We start from the raw sequence: 14,030 nt of genomic DNA, 5'->3' as shown, positions 1-14,030 counted from the left end.
GAGCACAAAGGTCTCATAATGTGTTTTTTAACTACACTAAAATATTTTACTGGATTTTTAAAACTAAAAATCAACACATACAGGGAAAAAGCCAAGCATTTATAACAATAAGTTTTAAATTCTTCTCCCAGCGTTTGCCTTTCTTTTTTCTGTTGGTTTTTCTCTCAACACTTTGTGACTTATTCCTACAGGTACTTTAGGTAGAGAGGGAAATGTCTGTAAAGTTGTTTTTCCATCCTCAGTGTCTCTGTCATTCTCACATTTCATCAAACTGATCAATCAATCCTTCAGGAGCAGCTCAGGAAGAGAAGCTCTGGTGTAATCTAACATGTGAAGTCAGCAGGAGCTCTCCTGTGTTGTTGCATGTCCTCCTCCTCCTGTCTGGACACAGACCTGTCTCTCTGTCTCCTGCTGTGTCACTCACTCTCCCTCCCTGCCTCCTCCTCCATCCCTCTTCTCCTCTCAGAGGCTGCTCCTCGTCCTCGCCTCCTCTCCTTTAAGAGGTTTTCTCTGTTCTCTCGGTTGCCAGGTAAACTCCGGCATGTCTGGGCCCTTTAACACCAAGGAAGGGTTTGAGTGGGTGGGCGGGGCCTGGCTTTGATTCTCCAGGTGTAGCTTTGACACTTTAAAACCTCATAAATCTAGATTCAGAAACTCCAATCACGGGGGGCAGAAAAAAAAACCTTTTACTGTTTATTGGTTAAAGATAAAGATCCAAAGATTTTTGTAGCTGCAGTTTTCTTCTCTGTGTGATTTAAATTAACATTTACCTTCAAAGGACATCCAAGAGTTAAAAGATGAAATCACTTTTTGGCAGAAAAGCTTTTTGATCAACAGAAACACCCAAACATGCCCCTGTTTCACTGCGTCAGCTTTTTGTTTCGCTGAATGTTGCAGCAGATGCGTGTGAGGCGGCACTGAGGAGGAGGTGAGTCCGTCTATTATCAGCTCTGTGTGTAGGTGTAGGTCAGCGTCTGAGCTACTCTGTGGCACAAATCCTAACTGTTCATCCTGAAGAAGGTTTATCTTTTTAGGCTCCAGGTGGAGGTGGGGTGAGGGTTTCCTGACCTTTAGGTTTCTTTGTGTAAAGGTGTCAGAAAAACAGCACAAATTAAGAAATGAGCACACTGATTAACTGAAGCAGTCTAGTTGGTTTCTATATCTGGATTAAATAGGCACCCTGAACCCAGACAGAGTCTTGCATTGGTTTAACACTTCTTCAAAAAGATACAGTCAGAAGTTAGAGTTTATGCCATTACACATTTTGTCCAGTGGAGGGCGCACTGTGTTTTTTTTTTTATCAGATGTAAATTGATTGGCACAAACAGCTGCTGAAGCTGCTCACAGATTAGTCACATGGAACAAAGCGTTCATGTTTATCCATGAGTCAGTTATTGAAACTGTTTATCACCTGTACTTTGATATTTTCTGGTTTTTATTATGTTTACACTCTATTCCTGTTAGAATAAACTGAATTGTGTTGGGTTATAAACTTTAACAAGCATTAGAAGTCAACAGCTGATAAGTACTCCTGATTTGAACAATTTCCTCAACTCTTACAGAATAAACCATTTCCAAATAACTAAGATGTTTGTCGAAATATTTTGATATTTTGCACTGTTCCGTTGGATAAATATTATTAGTAAACATTGTTCCTTTGACAATAGGCTAAATATGGGAAACAGATCCCATATAAAAATCTACTTAACTTCTTTCAGTTTATTGTATTTGTCTTTAAATATTTTGTGGAGCTTTTTTTGTTGGGATTTATCAATTTTAATGCCAATGTCTGTCTTAAGCATTGAGCTCTCAGTAAGCATGACAGTAGTTGTTAGCACTTTGCTCCCCAGAGCTGAACCATGCAAACTCTGATCGATGGCTGTGTTTCTCAGCTCAGTCCTTAAAGGGTCTCAGGCTACACTTAAGACAAATGAAAAAAATGAACAATGATATATTTATCAATATAAATTATTATTTGAAAATAAAGAAAAAAAATATTGTCAAATAAAAGCATGGTGGAGAACCAGAGGAACGACAGGATCAACATTTGAAAAGAGTGAAAGAAGAGCAGTCATTGCTTGATAAATAAGTGGATTGTTAATGTAAAGACAAAAAAGCACTAAAAAGGAAAACTAAATGCAAACAAACACAAGTTAAAGAAAAAAAAAGTTTTGTCCAATTCTGTTTTTTAAGTGAAGCAAATTGAGCAGGACAGGAATAAAGTAACAGGGACAACATAACACAACACAGACCCCTAACCTAATAAGACATGATATAGATTTGAATATGCTCTTAATAACTGCAAAACAGGCCGATATCTGTAATCTAAGTCAGTAACAAATGGAGTTTGAACTTTAAATAACAATAATAACATTCACTTTGTATAGCTCTTTTCAAGGTCCTTAAAGACACTTATAAAACAAAACAAACATTAGGTTGGCATTATATACACAACACAGAAAAGCTACAAAGTTGGCTCATAGCTAACTATATATATATATATATATATATATATATATATATATATATATATATATATATATATATATATATATATATATATATATATATATATATACATATATATATATAAATATATATATGTGTATATGTGTGTGTGTGTGTGTGTGTGTGTGTACACACATGCACATATACTGTATATGTGACGTTATCATGGGAGTGGGTAACTTTTCCTTTGAAACACAAGATTACATTGAAAGGGATGAAGTGTACGTAGTTATGACTTAAAAAGGCTTTGTGTCCTGTGTTGTTTTCAGGGTACGTGGTTAATGCTATGCGATTTTGTAATCATGTGAGTCAGAAGTACTTCAGAATCAGACATAATTAACTGATCCTGAGGGGAAACTGCATTTCTATTTTATCCTTTCCAAGAAACATAAACAGCTTTTTTTAGCTGAACAGACCATGCATGAAGTGCACAGACCTTAGAGGAACTGAGATGATGCAAGTCCAGACGTATCAGAAAGAAGGGTGACACCCAAAGCTGTAATAGACCTCCACTGTGCTGTTACAAAGTAAAAAGTTGATCAAAGAGCTTTTCTGCCAAATGTGAGCACAGATCTTGAACTGCGGGATACTTGGGGACAGAAAATGATTACATGGCATCTCTAAAATAAATATAGTGGGAGAGTGAAGGATGGGACGACATCATGTGACACACAGATGGGACTTAGAGCCCCTGGAGGGGTTAAGCTGCTCAGTTTTTGAGAATCTGTTTTAGATGCATGTTAATGGTTTCCCCTTCTGTTCAGTATACAGATAACACCAAAGAGTAAAGAAAGAGAAGTAGCAGAGCTGTAAAGATGTAGCCTTTTTATTTTGGAGAATTGTTGTCCTATCCTTCACTTCCAGTAGTTCAGACCTTACTTATCTAGACAAAAATCAGAAACTGATGACATAGATTGTAGTCTAGTAGAGCAAAAACAAAGTTGAAGAAATAATGACGCAGAAGCATTTCTTTTCTCATCTTAATCCTAAAAGCCCAGTTCCAAATGTGACCCCAGTGCCCTCCTAGTTATGAAAGTAATCATGTCTTTACTTTTCATTTTGTGGGCTCTGTCATTTGGTTTTCATGTGGAGCTGGGTCCATCATTCTTTAATTTTAACACTAACCACCACTGCAAGCAGCCACTCATAAGTAGAGTTTCTTTTTGTTGTTGAAAACCTGGTCAGATTTTTGGTTTTATAACAAGATCCAGCCGGTCACTTTTCTCAAAGCTTCTAGGTATGAAGCAGTCAGATAAAAAGGAAGCAACACCTTGAAATAATTGTGTTACAGCTGTTAAATGACTCACAGTGAGTGGTGATGGTCAGTTTGCATCCCAGGTTTCAGTTTTACTTGGAAAAAAACAACCAACTAGTCACAATGATTGGACATTTGTCTCTTCTTTTCAAAACAAACACATTTTTAACATCAGTTGAACAATTTTTTTCTGCTCAGTTCTGAATTTAAAAAAATGTTAATTTAAATGTTTTACCTTCATCACCAAACATTTGCTTTTGCACTTGGAAGTTTTGTGTCATGTTAAAGTTTTGCACACAAGATGCTCTTATGTCAGCCCTTAAACTATATTCTTTATCAAAGATAACCACCCAGATTTTAGTTTATAGAAATTAAAACATACACTTTTGATTTAAAATATTGTTGACATCCTGCTGTGGGATATCATCATGATGCCAAAAGCCTCTTTTGGGGTCATGGTAGCAAAAAGTGAATACACATCTTTGAACACAAAGTAGAATGACAAGCCAATCAAAAGAAAAGTGTTCATATTTTTCTTACTCTAAGCCTGAAATGCAAGCCAGCTGTTGTGCAGTCTCTTGCCACCAGTGTGGGCTGAAGCTGTGGCTAATGGCTACAGCTGTAATGCTCTACAACACAGATGTAAACAAGCCCAGATGACAGATTGTATGATAGGGTTCAAAAGTGTTTTGATCAAAAATCGGAGGTTGTTTGAGACCTTGTATGTGGATGTCAATGTGCAAAGAAGATGGAAAGCTAGTGTGGCTAGCTCTGCTAATGTTAGCTACAATCAATCAATTTATCCTGTACACAGCTATGTCTAAGGCCCTGTTTACAAGACAACATTTCCCCCAAGTATGCACCAAATGCAGTGAAAAAAAAAAATCTGCATTTACATGAAAATGCTGAGGGACTGATAACGCTGTAGTATGCATGCCAGGCCTGTAGTTGGCGATATTACAGAAACACAGCCCTCCACAGACCAGCCATTGTTCCTGTTGTTGTCTGGTTTGCGCATTGTGGCTGTGGCTTCTCAGAAAAATTCCACTATGGAGGCCGTTTTAAAAAGTTTCAGGTCAGCTGTTTCAGCATTAACGAGAGGCTGAAATGCAAAAATACTTTTGTGCTTCGTCCTAAAACAGTTGTTATGTTGACATCCATCTACAAGTTCTCCAACAGCCGAACTTCTTTTTTTTTTTTTTTATCAAAACACGATTATACCTTCTGTCATCTGTGCTTGTTTACATCCGTGTAGTAAAGCATTACAGCATTTACCAATAGCCGCAGCCTCAGCCCAAACTGGTGTCGAGAGAATGCGCTACAGCTAGCCAGCGTTTTTTTGGCTTACAGTAAGAATAATATTAACACTTTTTTTTGTTTGTTTGTTTGATTGGCTTGTAATTCTATTGGAAGAATTGTCTGACTTTGGTGCTACAAGAGTAATTTGGGCAGCAAGTTGCCTTGATTATGTTAAAATGTTTATAGTATTTATTTAGAGAAGATGGGACAGTGGTTAGGGCAGAAAACTGTGAGAGACATAGTGGATAAGGAGCTGCAATGGATTCCGATTTTAACCCCCTCTGAGCTTAGGTCCCACAATTTAACCATGAAGTCAGTTTGACGCTCTGGTTACTACAAATATTTGCACTGTTTACATTCTTCTGCTTCTATTAGATACAGTGACATAAGAAGAGGTTAAATTACTGCTATTATATATAGGGACTAGAAAGGTTGAAAAAATACTAAGTTGTCAATAAATTTTAAGTCAAAAGGATAAAAATAAAGGAAAGTGACCCGCTGGATCTTAAACTTCAGTGTCTGAAACATTAGAATAACAACTTTTTCTCATGACTAAGTGAAATCTAATCACTAACTAGCGAATTAGTCGTAGACATCCATGATTAACTAGCTAGCTTAATTCCATGAAAGCTAACGCAGTTGACGTGTCCAGGCAAAACAGTTTCCTATGACTCACTGAGGCCCCCTGCTGGACGACTCGCACTTACTGGTAATAATACACATCTGGTAATGAGCATGAGTGTGTTTGTGTGTGTGTTTGTGTGTGTGTGACACTTTTGATGAGCTGTTATTTCATTGGAAGCATGCCTCAATAAATTATCCGTCAGCTGGACTTACCACCCGAATATTAGTCATGAAGGTTTCGATATTTGGGAGCAGAGGTGGAAAATAACCGGCCAAAGAAGGATGTGTGAGCTGAATTAACTGATATCAGTTCACAGACGACAACGGTGACTCAGCTACAACGGTCTGCTGTAATGACTGATACTCATTGTCTTGTGCAGCTGAGAGTAGTTTTAGTTGACTGAAAGTTGACTAATCTTTAACTTGTGCTGTGTTTCTCATGGATGTGGTTTTACTGTAAAAACAGCTCAAATAAAGAAAAAAAAAACAATTTAAATAAAAAAATGAAAAAGAAAAAACCTCTAATGCTTATATTTTATTCAGTTCAAACTACTTAAACTCAGCTAACTAGAACCTCAACTACAGAAAATGTCAGAATAATATCCATTAAAATAAAACTAATGTAGAGGCTTTCTTAAGATCACCAAATCCCAGAAAGACTTTGCAGAGATGATTCAGATCTCACACTCTAAGGATGAAACACTTCTACAATAAATCCATGAACTGTTTAACACAAATTAACCAGCAAGAATTTAGTTTTTTTATCCATCATTTGAATCTTTTTAGACAAATATGTCCTGAATTGTGTTTTACTAGCTCCTTAAATTTATTTTACCAAATATCATTTGGGTTTATCTGAAATTTAAGTTCAATGCGTTTCCCTCCTCGGACCCTCAGGTAGTATAAAATATTTTAAATCAAATATTTCAAAACTTAAGGTGAGATAAAAACCCAGTGAAGACTTTTCTAAGTGGTCTTGAAATAATCTAAATTATATATTTTTTTCTGTTCATAATCCTCAGGGTAAAATTAGATTATTGGTGAAAGTATCTGTCTGGTTTTGACTCGTCCACTCAAGTCGATTGATGGCATGTAGACCAAAGTTTCCTTTGACAATGATACACCGTCCCACAAGATCTGTTCTTGTTCTTCAAGAAAAGAAATTCTTGGATTTGTTTTGCAATAATTGGGGACACTGAAGCTGAATTGGCAAAATAAACAAACCATAACAAAAAAACAAGAGCAGAAGAAAGTGAAACAGGAGAGTAATAGAGCACGAGCTAAAACATGGGTTAAGCTGTTGGTGTTAATGTCCACTTCAACCCACAGTCAGCAGTTATTCTGCAATGGTCTGTTCAAACTAGAGAGTCTATAAATAAAATGAAGAGTGAGGTTACGTTAGCTCTGATTGGTGAGGTTGGAATTGGTAAATGAGCACTGGTAAGACATAAACAAGATTCATGAATGGACACGTCTCAGAGCACCAATCTGCTCACCTTCGAGACACTAAACTACACACTGAGGTTGCAAAGTTTGATTGGTGTCAAGTGTCTAACAATAGCTCTATGTAACCACAAATAATTACATTACCTTGTCGCTTTGCATCATGGGAAAGGTTGTCTTACACAAAGAAAAGTAGAGTCAAAACAATCTTAAGTTTCAGTCTTGGAGAGAGTCACGGTCTTATGACAGTGGGTGATGGGGCTCATGGGAAATAGAGTTTTATCCAGGAAAAAAGCTACCGATTCTGGCTAAAGGTGTCACAAAATCTTTAAAGCAAATATTTCAAAATTTGTTGACATGATTTGTAAAGATAGTCAAAGTCAGTCTGCTTTGTTTGACCCCCCCAAAATAATGCCCTGCATAGTTATTGATGCTAAGAGTATGTTTGGTGTGAAGTTCAACAAAAAGTAGCTGTTAAATTTATTTCAAATTTAGTTCAGAGATAAGATTGTTTGAGCTTTACTGCTTGTATGGGCCACAGATAGAATTTGAAGTGGCTATTATACAGTTAAAAACACTTTCTGCTCACTTTATGTTTGCATCCTACACTGTCCACCAGTCAAAACAATACTTCTGACTTTGTGAAGGCGTGTGTTTGATACGTCTGGCCAGCGTGAGGTTTCCCCTTCAACACAAATTGAGTCACTGCTTCTGATGTTCCTGGAAAATTTTTTGTTTCATCACCTTTGTGTGTGAGGGAGGCCCCACGCGGCTGCTGTGATAGTGAAACAAAAGCACATGAAAGAGAGAAATGCCCACGAGTTAATGTGAAATAACTGACCTTAACTCCAATAACCAACATGTTTAGCTCCCTCAGTGTGTGCAACTCTCACAGATTCAAGTGTTTGGTTCATTTTGCATCATTTACCACTAATTATTCGTTCATATCATTAATTTAACCTGTTTTTGAACACACACTGCATCTTGTGTTGTTGAAGTCTTCCATTGAGCTGTGTTTGCATCTCAGAGCCACTAAGTCACAGATAGGTTTGAAAAAATCATCCAGACTGCAGCTCTTTGTTGAGGAAATATCCTTCAGGAGCTGTTCGTGTTGTCGCTAACGCCTGCTGTGTGTTTCTATCTGTGTGCAGAGTTTCGCTCGCCGTCTCACCTCAGTGGCTTGAACCGCACAGCGTCTCTGAGCGGAGCCGACCGCACGGAGTCGCTCTCTGTCAGCGGCAGCAACAGCCAGCTCAACAACAGCATGCCAGCACAGCAGTACACACCAGACTTCTACGTGAGAGCGCTCACGGACCTGCAGTTCGTCAAGGTGAGCAACGACTCCTCAAGATGGAAACTGTTACGTTAAAGGTGGCCAAACAATCGACAGGAAATACACAAGAACAAAGTCAGGAAGTTTATCCAGCCAATCATTCGGAGAGCCCTGGATTGTCTTACACCACAACTTCATTTGTTTGAACTGATACAAACATAATTTACAATGACCCCTCAGTTTAATCCTGTAATGCTTATGCAGACCTGGAGTAATAATAAACATTGTTACCATGTTCCAGTCCAAGTATTCAATGAGTCAAGAACCAGACAAAGTTTAACATCTGTCCTCTAAATACTTGGTCTTAGTGCGTGTCTCTTTAACCCCGCCCCTTTCCTCTGCATGGAATAGTGCATCATGCTACCATTGCTGTAAAAACCATTTCTGCAGGAGATGAGTCAGGTGAGTTAGAGGTTTGATTACCAGTTACAGATCTGAACATGTGTAAAGGTCTGAATCATGTGTTTATCTACCTGATAAGTTATAAGAAATTGATGCTATTACATTTAGATTACTACAGATAACATCTATGACAGGTTTTTATTAAGAGCGTATCTGAAGGTGAAGGGAAAGGTAGAATCTCATTTCCTCACTTTGTGACATCACAAGTTGGGCAGATTCTGAACAGATCGTCCTACTCAGTGTGATCACACAGATCAGGGATGGATCATTGACGACAGCAAGTGTAAACCCAAGAATATGAGGGGAAATACTGAACAAGCGTGATTGTAACAACGGTACTGTTACCCCTAGATTCCACCGCATGCGCCGGGCCCTTGAAACGTACCGCGGAGCACTTAGATTCAATTGTAATCTATCAGGCAAATTCCACTGCAAGCGCTACTGAAGCACCGGGCATTTTCTGTGCGGCCTCTTCCAAACCTAGGATTCACAGTTGATAAGAAAGCACTAGACAGGACGTCACCTTGTGAAGTACCCGGAAGATTCCAAATAAAAACACAATGCACAACTCTCGAAAGTAAATTTTCCCAATATGTTATAATTATGTCACATCTGGAGGCATGTGCATCAGGTAAACAGTCGGTCAGAGGGTCCCAGACGCAACACAAAGGCATGGATGAAGAGAAGCTGATCTTGGAAGTGGAGAAGTTCAACATCCTGTATGATCCCAAACATCCTTTCTATAAGGATACAGGCAGAAAGGACAAGGTGTGGACTAACATATCAAAAGTTATGGGAGTGGATGGTGATAGTGTGATATCCCTATTCACACAATCACCATCCACTCCCATAGGCCTGTGACTCTCGGACCAGCCCTCCAGCCCTCCCCCTCTGGATTGAGCGGGGCACCGTGCTGCTTCCAGTGGGGTTTGACAATCGGAGCAAGACCGCTGGGTGGCTCGTGCAGTAGAATTTAGAGGTCATACTGTTGTATGCACTGTAAGCGGAGTGTGATGTCAGCGTTACATGGCAATGATGTTGGCAGCAGGGTTTCACAAAAATCCCACTCTGGAGGACGTTTGAGAAAGTTTGCGTTTTAGGTCGGCTGAAACGTGAGGTTGTTACACAACAAAACATATGTATTTCACACTAAAACAGTTGTCGTGTAAACTGCCCCTCAGTGTTAGCAGTGAAATTGCATCAGAGCATCAGGTCGTATCTTGTGAGAGCATGATTAGTGGTCTATGAACTTTCGAACTCAGCGATCAAGTCGAGCAGTTTGAGTTGGAGCTAAGTCTAACGATTTAAAATATCGCACAGTGTATGCCCTGCTTCAGCGGAGGGAGACGTTCTCAGCCAGATTCTCTTTTCTGCATGTAAACACACATAGGACCAGATCTCTGCTGTGACTTAACCATCAGTCTACATTATTGAAACAGCTGAAGAAAATGTAATTTGAAGAGCCTTTGACTCTGATTAACATGAAACAAGAGTTTTGTCTCCAGACATTGGAGCATCAAAAATGAACTTTGCTTCTTTGTTTGCTCCTGACTCTTGGGACAGAAAGCCGACCTGTTCACAAGGTCACAAACCTATATCAGTCTGAAAACATCCTGGACTTCATGAAGTAAAGCGTGTTGTAGTGACATGTATTCAACAGGGTGTAGGAAATAACCCTCCTTCCTGTTTTCTTCAGATCACGAGATCTCAGTACCAGAACGGCCTCATGGCGTCCCGTCTCGACAGCACGCCTCAGTCCCCAGAGAGCGGTCACAACATGGCCCGCCTGGATCCGACCACTCCCCCTGCGGTCACCACCACCACCATCCCCATCACAGAGCTGGGAGCCGACTCCATCCCGTTAGAGAACGGTCCGGATGAGACGACGCTCCTCCTCCTGAACGAGCAGAACTCTCCGCACACAGCGAACCACCACAGCCAGCTGGAGAACAGCATCTGACCCCGCCTTCAGACACGTTTCTGCTACGTTTGCACGCATGCACTACTACACCTGAATGTATGCTGAGGAGGGGAGTGTGTGTGTGTTTGTGTGTGTGTGTGTGGGTGAAGGGGGATGCAGATAGATGCTTCTGCACAGCTGGCAAAGCATACGAAGACAAGCCATGTGCGTGCCCCTTGTGTAAATATGCAAGAGTTGAACACACACCGACATGCCAAAGTGTTTGTTCCCATCATAAACAAACACAACACTCATCGATTAACGAGTGTGTGTTTGTAAGTGTGTGTTGACAAACATGCTCGTCTGGACCATGAAGCTCCTCCTTCCTCTTTCACCCATCTGTGTGTTTTCTCCTGTGTGTGTGTGTGCGCGTTTTTAATGTGTGTGTTGCTCCCCCTTTCTTGTCCCTAATCAGAGACTCAGGGAGACCCCTCCTTTCATCCCCCAACATGTGTAGCAGCCTGCACCCCCTCCTCAACATCCATACAGCTAGAAGACAAAGACGACCTGAGCATGTCCGCCGAGTTCAAACAAAGTAATATATGTTCCTTGGAAATCTACGATGAGATATTTATTGATGAATTCTGTGCGAGACAGACACTCCTACTGACTTTTTTCAGGCGGGAAAGGGTGGGAGGGTGGATTTATAACCATAAATATTTTCCTTCTTGTTTCCTGATTAGCCCAGAGCCTTTATCCCGGAGCTGTTAGCAGATAGATCGAGCAGCGTTAGTTTGTGTGGTGATTCAGACAATCAGTATGATCAACATGAATGTGTCGGATGAAATGTGTAGGGTACGTTAACTGTGGCCGACCCCTTTCTCTCTGTGAAATCAAATCCTTTTGAACTGTTTCAGATTTTCACACAGGCTGTAGGTGTTTACTGACTTTATAAGAGAGGCTGGGTTGTGTGTGTGTATGTATGTGTGTGTTCTTTGTGACCAAAATAGCCGTCACCAAAGTTGGCGGAGACATAAACCAAAAGAGGGAAGCTTGATCACATTCTGATTAGACAATAATAGAAAATCTGAGACTTTTATTTATTGAGTTCGTTGTGTGTGTATGTGTGTGTGTGTGTGTGTGTGTGTACATATCACTTTCAATACTGTCAACACAAAGGCAGAAATGTGATTTTAATTCTGCCTCTGTGAGATTTTATTTGTTCGATGATTTTTTTTTTTGCATTTAGAGGTTCTGTTTGGGTTTCTTTTTGTTGCTTTTTTTAAAATCAGATCTATCAGAAAGGGGTCAGAGCAGCTCACGTTAAAAAGTTTCTGCAGCCAAACACACCGTTCAACCCAGGTGTCAGCCAACTTGACAGAAAACAATTTTGTACATTTTCAAATGGTTTGTTTTACACAGAAATACACACTCCTGTCATGTTTTACTGTAACTACAAGGAAAATCAATCCTCAAAGTCAACATTTTTTGATACTTGTGGCTGATTTTTTTTTTTTTACATGAGGCTTTTATTTTGAAAACCAAAGAGAAACAGCTGCTTTTTATGGGACACCTTTTGCAGAGGCTGAGGATTAGCTATGTAAATGGAAATTTATTGGTATCACATGACACATTGTGTTGTTTGACAAACATTTCCTCTGGTTTTACGCTCGCTCCTGCAGGTTTTATTTTTCTTCACTCAACTCTGGAGTTCCCATCCAAAAAAAAGGGATTCTGGGAATTTATTGCGCTCAGACACAGGGAAACTGTCGCACCAAAAACAAATAACCTTAACACTTCATTTTAAGAGGCTTAAAAGATTGAAAGTGAGTATTTTTTAAATTTCGTTGATGAGGATTTTCACTCCAGTGTAGCTGCTTTCCCGAGATAAACACCTTCAGATGTCAACACTAACTAATTTTAACGTCACTGAATTGCACTTCCTTTAAAATCAGAGAGGGAACAAAACTGACTGCTGAAGCTTTGAAGAAATCTGGAGCCTCCCCAGAAGCACTTTTATTTTTGTTTTTCAGTAGAATCTGAAACTATAGCGTGACAAAGCAATGACCCCATTCCTGTTTTCTCTGGAACTTAGAGTGACTGGTCATTTTGAGGCTTTTTCTGTGAGAACGTTCAAGTCACAAGCTTCATAGAAAAAAAAACAAGAATCTAACCGCAGTTTCTGGAACTAAATGAAAACTGAACACATGAAAAGCATTTAACGATGCAACACGGGACACAGTTAAAGATAACTAAAACAAAAACTTGAAGTGTTTCATGCAGCGCTCCAACCATAAAGATATCAGTTATTTTAAATTCAGTCGATTCAATTCAAAGTTATTCAGCCTAAAATTCAAAGACTGATATAAGCGATTTCCTCTAATAGTCGTGTACCACACACCTTCAATCTCGATTTAACTGATCCTTTGATCACATGCTGCACCATCCAGTCTCTTAGTTTTGACCCAAATCCTCAGTTACGTCATTCATGTTGCACAGCACCAGGATCCCAGCGGAGTAAAGTGTTCTATGAAGTGCAAATTAAATCTCAGTCTAAATAAGTTTATTAGCAAAGTGTATGATGGAGGGTAAGAGCCACCAACAAGCTGAGCTAAAAGTCAGAGTCAGTCAATAACAAGAAATAAAAGTGAGAATTGGAGTCAGTGTTCTGTGATAAGAGACAGGATTGTTTGGGGTCAGAATTCTTGGATTTGAATTGGAATTTTGGGATTATGCAAAAATTTTAGGTTTAGATCTAGAGAAGTCAGAAATCTTGGATTAAGTCAGAATTGAGCAAGAGAAGAATCAGAGTTCTGTTATATAATAATAATAATAATAATAATAATAATAATAATAACAATAACAATATTATTATTATTATTATTATTATTATTATTATTATTATTATTATTATTATTATTATTATTATTATTGAATTTAGGGTTTCTATCAAAAAGTTTGAAATCTGTGTCTAAATTGGAAGTTTGGGATTAAGCCAGAACTCTGGGAGTAAATTGAAGTTCTGGAACAGGTGTCAAAATCCTGAGCTTTAATCAGAATTCTGGGATTAAGTCAGGATTCTCTGATAAAATCCAAAATTCTAAGAATTCAGAATTCTGAGATTAGGCCTAAATTCTGGGATTGGAATTCCGGAATTGATTCAGAAATCTTGGAACAGATCAGACACCTTAGTTTTAAGAGGAATTCCGGAACTAAGTCAGAATACTAGGTTGAAACAGAAATCTGGGATTAAGTCTGAATTCAGG

General features: G+C 39.0%; 1 protein-coding gene across 1 annotated transcript in view; it reads left to right on the top strand.

The window, feature by feature from the left end:
- LOC141790283 (metal transporter CNNM4) overlaps window positions 1–13,576 on the top strand; it is a 58,598-nt gene extending 45,022 nt beyond the window's left edge. The window contains exons 6-7 of the mRNA XM_074670045.1: window positions 8,281–8,459; window positions 10,561–13,576. Coding sequence (XP_074526146.1) covers window positions 8,281–8,459; window positions 10,561–10,824 — 443 coding nt within the window. The 3' untranslated portion in view covers window positions 10,825–13,576. The remainder of the gene's footprint in view (window positions 1–8,280; window positions 8,460–10,560) is intronic.
- The last annotated feature ends 454 nt before the right edge of the window (window positions 13,577–14,030 follow it).

This window comes from Halichoeres trimaculatus, unplaced genomic scaffold (assembly GCF_033239565.1).
Source record: "Halichoeres trimaculatus isolate MK-OKI-2021-1 unplaced genomic scaffold, fHalTri1.1 fHalTri1_scaffold_5, whole genome shotgun sequence".
NCBI classification, from domain to species: domain Eukaryota; kingdom Metazoa; phylum Chordata; class Actinopteri; order Labriformes; family Labridae; genus Halichoeres; species Halichoeres trimaculatus.
The sequence above is the reverse complement of the archived record's forward strand: the minus strand, read 5'-3'. Positions and strand labels throughout refer to the sequence as shown.